Genomic DNA, 8,769 nt, shown 5'->3' with positions numbered 1-8,769 from the left:
CCACATAACAAAACCATCCCAAAACTGAGTGCAGGGAGGCAACTTCACCTCGGGCTCCACTCCACAAGCTCAAGGGGCCAGGTGAGAGTGCTCTCTAAAGCCCCCTCCTGCCTCAGTTGTAGTTGCAAAATTTTAATTTATGAAGGTGACTGAATGATGACACAGAGGCCAATGCTGTTGAAAGAAGTTATTACTCACAGTTTCCCACCATGCAGGGCCACAGTGGGGAGGCACTAGGTTTGGTCCAGGGACAGAATCAGGAGCAAGTGGAAGGCACAGGCCACAGCCCGCAGTGCTGTTTCCACTGGGGAGGCAAGGCAGGCCAGGGGAAGAGGGTAGGGTTGGCATTTTGAATCATTCTGGTGGGGTTTGGGGCGTGGGGTTGGGCTCTAATTGTCTGGGTAGGTGCCTGGCCCTGAGCTGGTTTAGGGCAGGGGAAATACTGGTTTCGTATGTGAGAGTTCCTTGAAGGGGGTGGTTGGTGTATGGACTCAAGATTGGTCGGTTTGCATATGAAAGGCATGAGTTGTTTCTGATCTCCAGGAATCAAGCAGTTTCTCTCCAGCCAACAAGCCCCCACCCCGAGATGTTAAACCATCATAAAATAGAGAATCTAAGGCCAGGCATGGTGGCTCACGCCTGTAATCCCAGCACTTTGGGAGGCCAAGGCGGGCGGATCATTTGAGGTCAGGAGTTCGAGACCAGCCCGGCCAATGTGGTGAAACCCCATCTCTACTAAAAATACAAAAATTAGCCTGGTGTGGTGGCACGTGCCTATAATCCCAGCTACTCGGGAGGCTGCGGCAGGAGAATTGTTTGAACATGGGAGATGGAGGTTGCAGTGAGCTGAGATCGCGCCACTGCACTCCAGCCTGGGCAACAAGAGCAAGACTCCGTCTCAAAAAAAAAAAACAACAAAAAAAAAGAGAGACTCTAAAAATACACGTTAATATACCTCCCCCGCTCTTACCCTTCAGGAGGGGGTGTCTAGACCCTGCGGGACTCCAGCTACAAGGGACCCTGGGGAGGCCAACTCTGCCCTCTTGGCTATTCCCCAAGACTGCCCAGCACCCCTTCCACCCCTTCCCCATTCAGTGGCGAACTCTGGGGAGGCCACGTGGGAAGGAAAGAGGGCTCTAAGAGGGAGGCCCCAGTCTGGGGGAGAGGCCTGTGTGGAGCCCGGGATCACCTGGCTGTGCTGGAGAACTGGAGAAGAGAAGCTCAGCAGAAAGGAGCTGGCATGGGGCCAACAGCAGAAAAGCAGGAGGCACGCAGAAGTGACTGCGAAGCAGGAGGGCAGGCATGGACCCTGAGGCTGAGCAGGAGGTGCTGAGGGGCAGAGTGGATATTGAGCTGGGGGTAGTGAGCGAGCCCAGCTTAGCTGTGACGCCCTCTCTTTGGCCACCCAGCTACCAGCTACTTGGGCTGCCCCGGGAGGAACTGGGCTTCCTCTGACATTCTGCGGCCTGCGGCCATCTGTCACAACTTCTTCTCTCTCTGCCCCTCCCTTGACTTGTGGCACCCACAGACAGGTGGGAGAGTGTACCTGCCCTGTGTGGTCAGAGCTTGGTTTTGAGTCTCCTTCCCTCACCCCTCTTTCCTCCCACACGCCAAAACACAAGAGGATGTGTCAGAGGCCTGTGAACCAGAGCAATTCCATCTTGAATAGGGGCTGAGCAAAATAAGGCTGAGACCTACTGGGCTGCGTTTCCAGACAGTTACAGCATTCTGCGTCACAGGATGAGATAGGAGATACAGGTCATAAAGACCTTGCTGATAAAATAGTTTGCAGTAGGCCAGGTGCGGTAGCTCACGCCTGTAATCCCAGCACTTTGGGAGGCTGAGGTGGGCGGATCACCTGAGGTCAGAAGTTCGAGACCAGCCTGGCCAACAAGGTGAAACCTCATCTCTACTAAAAATACAAAAACTAGCCAGGCATGGTGGTGTGCGCCTGTAATCCCAGCTACTTGGGAGGCTGAGGCAGAAGAATCGCTTGAACCCAGGAGGTGGAGGTTGCAGTGAGCTGAGATCGTGTCACTGCACTCCAGCCTGGAGTGAGACTCCATCTCAAAGAACAAAACAAACAAACAAAAAAATCAGCTTGCAATATAGAAGCTGGCTAAAACCCACCCAAACCAAGATGGTGATGAGAGTGACCTCTGGTCGTCTCCACTGCTACACTCCCACCAGCGCCATGACAGGTTACAGATGCCATGGCGGTATCAGGAAGTTACCATATATGGTCTAAAAAGGGGAGACATGAACAATCCACCCCTGTTTAGGAGATCATCCGGAAACAACCATAAAAACGGGCAACCAGCAGCCCTCAGGGCTGCGCTCTCTATGGAGTAGCCATTCTTTTATTCTTTTACTTTCCTAATAAACGTGCTTTCACTTTACAGACTCGTCCCAAATTCCTTCTTGCATGAGATCCAAGAACCCTCTCCTGGGGTCTGAATCTGGACCCCTTTCCGGTAACAGATGTCGTAGAGTGAAGCACAACCACTGCAGGGGCATCTTGGTTTACATTTTGCTTCAGTGGCCATGGTTAGCACAGCAGAAAGCACATCACAGTCTTCCGATTCATAAAAAACATTAGGAAATGAACCACCACAAACCACAGACAGATGTACTGAGACAGGATAGGTAGTCAAGAAAGTGACCATGTTCTAGGTGCGCAGCAGCAACTGTGGTGACCGTACAGTCAACAATCCTCAGCACTGGCATTGCAATTGAGCTCATTCAAGCAAAGCTATCTTCAGCAGGGACTTCTCCCTCTAGGCAGCAAGCGCATTTTTATTTTACCTGTCCTCAAACTGATCCTTTGCTCGTTATAATAGTAAGAAACACACCCCTGTGTGGAGATTTAAGATGCTAATGAGGCCAAGCGCAGTTGCTCATGTCTGTAATTCCAGCACTTTGGGAGGCAGAAGTGGGTGAGTCACTTGAGGTTAGAAGTTCGAGACCAGCCTGGCCAACATGGTGAAACCTTGTCTCTACTAAAAATACAAAAATTAGCCGGGCATGGTGGCGGGCGCCTGTAATCCCAGCTACTTGGGAGGCTGAGGCAGAAGAATCACTTGAACCTGGGAGGCGGAGGTTGCAGTGAGCCGAGATCGTGCCACTGCACTCCAGCCTGAGGGAGAGAGCAAGACATCGTTTTTGTTTGTTTGTTTGTTTTTTAAAAAAAAGTCAAGACAAATCATAGTGGGGGCTTTTCTGGTCACTTTTTAAATCTTAATGCTGAGACTTTATTTGAGACAGGGCCTTACTCTGTTGCCCAGGTTGGATGAGATTTTTAACCTCAATATTTACTTATAGAATAACTTTTTGGTTAGTCAAAACAATGCTGTGTCTCATTCTGATCAGAATAAAACATCAGACAACTCAAGAGAAACATTCTGCAAAATAACTGGCCAGGATTCTTCAAAAGTGTCAAGGGTAAAGATAAGGAAAGATGAAGGAACTCCCAGATTGAGGAGAATAAGGAGACAACTGTGATGTGGGATCCTAGAATGGATCTTGGAACAGAAAAAGGACATTAGTGGAAAAATGAGAAACGCGAAACAGTCTACAGTTTCGTTAACAGGATTGTACCAAGGTTAGTTTCCTAGCTGTAATGATTGGACTATGATTAAGTAAGATGGACCATCAGGGGAAGCTGGGTGAAGGGTGTAAGGAAAATGCTTACATTTTCCAACTTTTCTGCAAGTCTAAAATTAGTCAACAATAAGAAGTTTAAAATAGGCCAGGCATGGTGGCTCACACCTGTCATCCTAGCACTTTGAGAGGTGGGAGGATGGTTTGAGCCCAGAAGTTCAAGACCAGCCTGGGCAATAGAGCGAGACCCCAACTCTATTCAAAACAATTTTTTTAGGTTTAAAATAGAATTATATAAAAAAGGAAAAGAAAAATGCTGTTTCATAGCGTTCCTAGTTTAGCATGGGAGAGACCAGGTCTCCCTGGGTGGTTGTCTGTGTGTTGCTGGGTGTGCGTGGCAGGGCTAGCGTGTTGGGGTCCATCTAGGCACGTTCAGGCGCCGAATCCCGTGGCTCCCAGGTTTACCTGAAGGTGCAGCCTGGGGTGGAGACTTAATGAGGGTGGGGAGTTGCTGCAGCAAAGGCTCCTCCCAGGGGTATCAGCACAGACAGCTGGGTTTTCACTGTGCTCCTGCTCCAGAGGCACTAGGAAGGGGGCGCCTATCCGACTAGGGCTCTGCCAGCCATCCTTCTCTGTTGAAGGTCCAGCATGGTCCGCTGCCTGGGGCCTGCGCTGCTGCTGCTGCTGTTACTGGGTGAGTGCCCCTCTCTTCCCCTGGACCCCGAACCCTGGCCTCTCTGTCCCTGCTCCTCAGTGACAAGGTGGGAGGGCAAGATATTCCAGGAAAAGCTGAACCACAGAAGGGTTGCCAGTGAGAGGCCTGTGCGCACGGCTTGGGGACACCTGGCAACTGACCCCACTATGTGCTGAGCACCTCACCTCCCAGCCCAGTCAAGCCACCACCGCCACCCCCCTCCCGAGTCCAGCCTTGGCACCCCTGCCCCAGGAACTTTTGCCTATTGTCTGCCATCTCCCAACTCTCTCACCCTCCCCTCAGCCCCAGCCCTCCTACCCATCACACAGATTCCTTGGTGAATCTTCGGTGTTGTTCATCTGCTGTTCCACCTTCTTGGACTGCTCCTTCCCTGCATGGATGTCGCGGAGGGAGGGGTCACTTTATTGAGTGTAGTGTGGAAAGTGGAATCTGGTAAAGGTTTGAGGTGGAGGAGACCTTGCAGCTGAGATGAGCTGCTGTGAGGGTGGATACTGGGTAAGGGTGTTCTGGGCAAGGGTGACAGGTAAGCAACAGGCAGAGGTGGGTTCAAACCCTTAGGCAACATCAGGTGCTGGTGTGTGCAGCTGAGACCTGAGGATGTGCCTGGCAAGGCTGTGAGAGGAAAGCAAAGTGCGCCCTTTGGGGAGGGGAGGAAGGGAGGACTCACCCCGCTGCCATCTATCCCCTCCACTCAGGGACCATTCTAAGCCCTCGAGCTATGTTCATCCTTCCTGCAGAGGCAGGTGCTGAAGTCACAGCAGGAATCACTCTCACCACGCGGTCCAATCCACAGCCTGAAAGACACGGCCATTGCCAGAGAGGCACCCTGCTCCCAGCCTTGGGGTGGGATACCACCCCGTAGCCGCTGTGCACAAACACACAGGGAGATGGATGAGGGGCCAGGCTGTGCACATCCACTCAGGCTGGGCACCATAAAGGCTTCTAGTCTGAATGAGATGCTCCAGACTGGAGAACTTGTGGAGGCTGGGGGGGATTCGATTAGCCTGGTTTTTGTGACTCAAATCCTGGGAAGGGGCTGCCAAGTCCCAACTTCCAGTTATCCTGGCTCTATTTAGACATAGCCTGTGGGCATGTGGGCAGAGCTCACCCTCTGTCTACCCAACCCCTGGTGTGTGACTGGGGTGCCAGACACCTTCTCTGTCTCCAGGAGGGTGTCACCTATCATGGGGCCTGGTCACTAAAACCACTGATGAACCCTTGGTTCCTGTGGCTCAGGACAAAGCCCGGCAGGGTGTCGTCAGGGACTTATCTGAATCCACACCCTGGCAGCCAGGACTCAGTGGGTTCTTCAGTGGCCAGAGCTCTTGCATGAATCCGCTCTCCCCTGGCTGATGAAGGGTGGAGGGGCAGGAGGAAGCCAGTCCAGATGGGGCAGGATGACCTCGACTCAAGGGAGCATCAGGAAGGGCTGGAGAGGGGAGACACCCATGCAGGGGGCAGGAGGAGGAGCAGGAGGTCAGGAAAGAGGGAGAAACAGGAATCAATAGACCCACCCAGAGGGGTCTCCATGGTGGAGGATAAGCGGCGAGGTGGAGGGGGTAGACGGGGAAAGGTATGGCGTCACAGCCTGTCATTAAGAGACTAGGAGCAGCCACTGTCTTCTATGCCATCTCTGGTTTTAAAGTCTCCATTGGCCAGATCCCCAGAAAGCCTCATTGTTCCCCCGTCAGGTAGTGCCGGTGAGTATAGGAGGAACCCCTGGACCCGTCTTTGGACGTGTGTGGCCATTCTGGGAATGGTGGTGATGCCTGGGAAGGAGGGGCTTCAGCTTTTGGGGAAGGCCTGGCTCAGCCTCCATGCTCCCTCTCCATCCCTGACGTGTTGCAGAGCCCTCCAGAGCCCGCCGCTGCCCATCCCCACGACGGAGAGCCGATCAGTGCGAGTCGGCCCCGCCTTTGGGCCACACTCTGTGCCTTCTGGGGTTTTCAGTGTCCCCCACCTTCCAGGGGCGTGGATGGGCTGGGTGAAGTGTGCATGCGGGGCGCACTGAGACCTGCAGCCTGCCCGCGCCTTTCCCAGGGTCGCTGAGCTCGGTCGGAGGGAACCGATGTGTGGACGCGGCCGAAGCCTGCACGGCGGACGCGCGGTGCCAGAGTTTGCGCTCCGAGTATGTGGCGCAGTGCCTGGGCCGGGCAGCGCAGGGGGGCTGTCCCCGCGCCCGCTGCCGCCGGGCCCTGCGCCGTTTCTTCGCCCGCGGGCCGCCCGCGCTCACCCACGCACTGCTCTTCTGCCCGTGCGCGGGCCCGGCGTGCGCCGAGCGTCGGCGCCAGACCTTCGTGCCCTCCTGCGCCTTTTCGGGGCCCGGCCCCGCGCCGCCCTCCTGCCTTGAGCCCTTAAACTTCTGCGAGCGCAGCCGGGTCTGCAGGTGCGCGCGGGCGGGGGCGGGGGCGGGGGCGGGGCCGTGGCGAGGGTGGGGACGGGGCCTCTCTCCCGCTCACCGCCCTCCTGCCGCGCAGGCCTCGCCTCCTGGCCTTTCAGGTCTCGTGCACCCCAGCGCCCAGCGCCCCCGACGGCTGCCTGCTGGACCAGGGCGCCCGCTGCCTGCGCGCCTACGCGGGCCTCGTGGGTACGCGCGGCCGGGATCCGGGCGAGGGCGGGGGTTCTCCAGGGGATATCTCCGCCTGGGTGGGCCGATGACTTCGCCCTCAGGGTCCCCGCAGGCACCGCCGTCACCCCTAACTACGTGGACAACGTGAGCGCGCGCGTGGCGCCCTGGTGCGACTGCGGAGCCAGCGGGAACCGGCGTGAGGACTGCGAAGCCTTCCGGGGGCTCTTTACAAGGAACCGCTGCTTGGGTGAGGGGCCCGGGCGGGAGTGGAGCGGGAGTTGGGGCGGCGCTTACTGCCCACTCCCAAGCCGCCTGGCTGGGGGCCATTTTAGAGGGGAGAATGGAAGACTGTACAGTTGAGTCACTCTGTCACAGCTGTCCTTATTATTTTGTTATTCCTCACCACACACCTTCTGTCCAAGGAGCCAGTCTTTGCAGCACGGGGTCTCTCACTTTGTCCCCTGTGCTGAGCCCCGTGCTAGGGTTTCCCAGCTAAGTCCACCCTGGACCCCTCCGTCCATAGATGGTGCCATTCAGGCCTTTGCCAGCGGGTGGCCCCCAGTCCTGCTGGACCAGCTGAACCCCCAGGGAGACCCGGAGCACAGCCTCCTGCAGGTAGGTGCAGGGAGGGGAGGGTGAGCTGGCACCTCCCCCACTGTCACCTTCACACCCTTCCGTCCCTGGTGGGCCTGGGTGGAGGCATGAAGGGCCTGGGGTGGGGGTGCAGGCAGAGGGCAGAGACAGGCTTTTGCCCCAAGTCTGCACTTGGCTCCCACCCCCAAGGTGTCCTCCACAGGCAGGGCCCTGGAGAGACGCTCCCTGCTCTCCATACTTGCTGTCCTGGCTCTCCCGGCCCTGCTCTGATTAGGACAGCGACCTCGGACAGCACAGCCAGCTACTCCACCCTGCCTGCCTGGGCCGCCTCTGTGGCCTACTGGCCCCTTGAGAAGGGACTGGCTTACCCCCCAAGCCGGCCCTGGTGCTTTCACCCCGCTGCCCTTTGTAGGTTTGGACACCCTGTGTGCCATCCCCTGGGGCAAGGGATGTAGGCTGGGGCCTGACTGTAAAGCCCCCGGTCTCCCTGTCAGGAGGCATCTTGGTTGTAAGTCCCTTTATCCACAGACCTTGAAACCATTGGGGTCTCCCACAAGGTGGGGTCAGGAGAGGGTCACTTTTGTAGCTGAGACCTCTCTGGAGACCCAGATCCCCTAGAGCAGGTCAGAGACCATCCAGAATCCCCGAATTCTAGGAAATTGTATCAGCCTCCCAAGCACATAACCCCCTAAGGAATCCATCGGACAACACCCCGTCTAACACTGCATCCTCCCAACTGGGCATTACCCACCATTGTAGCCACCTGTGCACCATGACCATGCTGGCAGAGTCTTTCCTGTTCCCCATATGCTGCTTGTTGGGCCCCACCCTGTGCCCTGCCTGGCATTGGCCCTGTGGCCATCTTCCCCCTGGTTTCCTGCAGCTGTAGGAATAATATACAGTGCTTATTAAATCTGTGTGCTGAGACTGACCTTGCTTTTATGTGGTCTGTGTCCTGGGAGCCTGGAGACCAGGGTCTGCCACTGGGTGTATCCCTGCTGGCCTGTGTGACCTCCAGTGGCCTCAGAACCTGTCTGGGCCCCATCACCTCACCTAAGGAAGCTGAAATGAATCAGCTCTCACCTCCTCATTACAGGGATTTTCATTGCTTTCCTCTCTTCTTTCTCCACTAGTACTCAGATAATGAAACTGCATTTCCCAGCCTCCCTTGCAGCTGGACCATGTCACACACACTACCCAATGTGGACCCAGCAGATGCTAAGAGCATTGATTTTTTTTGTCTGTTTGTTTTTGAGACAGGGTCTCACTCTGTCACCAGGCAGTAGTGCAG

General features: G+C 55.9%; 1 protein-coding gene across 2 annotated transcripts; it reads left to right on the top strand.

Moving 5' to 3' along the window:
- Positions 1 to 4,248: 4,248 nt before the first annotated feature.
- On the top strand, positions 4,249 to 8,410 carry GFRA4 (GDNF family receptor alpha 4). 2 transcript variants are annotated; one of them, XM_063702103.1, is made up of 6 exons: positions 4,249 to 4,294; positions 6,356 to 6,701; positions 6,793 to 6,902; positions 6,997 to 7,131; positions 7,408 to 7,499; positions 7,668 to 8,410. In XM_063702103.1, exons 1-6 carry the CDS (start codon positions 4,249 to 4,251, stop codon positions 7,746 to 7,748), a joined length of 810 nt encoding a protein of 269 aa, XP_063558173.1. In that variant the 3' UTR covers positions 7,749 to 8,410. The 2 variants fall into 2 exon arrangements, with proteins under 2 accessions (XP_063558173.1, XP_063558172.1); XM_063702102.1 differs by having other exon boundaries at positions 6,356 to 6,902; positions 6,986 to 7,131.
- Positions 8,411 to 8,769: the final 359 nt, after the last annotated feature.

This window comes from Gorilla gorilla, chromosome 21 (assembly GCF_029281585.2).
Source record: "Gorilla gorilla gorilla isolate KB3781 chromosome 21, NHGRI_mGorGor1-v2.1_pri, whole genome shotgun sequence".
NCBI classification, from domain to species: Eukaryota; Metazoa; Chordata; class Mammalia; order Primates; family Hominidae; genus Gorilla; species Gorilla gorilla.
The sequence above is the reverse complement of the archived record's forward strand: the minus strand, read 5'-3'. Positions and strand labels throughout refer to the sequence as shown.

What these genes read in the sequence shown, in the direction of transcription:
- GFRA4 (XM_063702102.1), top strand. Translation starts at nt 4,249, where the DNA reads ATGGTCCGCTGCCTGGGGCCTGCGCTGCTGCTGCTGCTGTTACTGG. An exon ending in GCTGCTGCTGCTGTTACTGG is followed by an intron (nt 4,295 to 6,355) that starts GTGAGTGCCCCT and finishes CGCCTTTCCCAG; the next exon opens with GGTCGCTGAGCTCGGTCGGA. An exon ending in TACAAGGAACCGCTGCTTGG is followed by an intron (nt 7,132 to 7,407) that starts GTGAGGGGCCCG and finishes CTCCGTCCATAG; the next exon opens with ATGGTGCCATTCAGGCCTTT.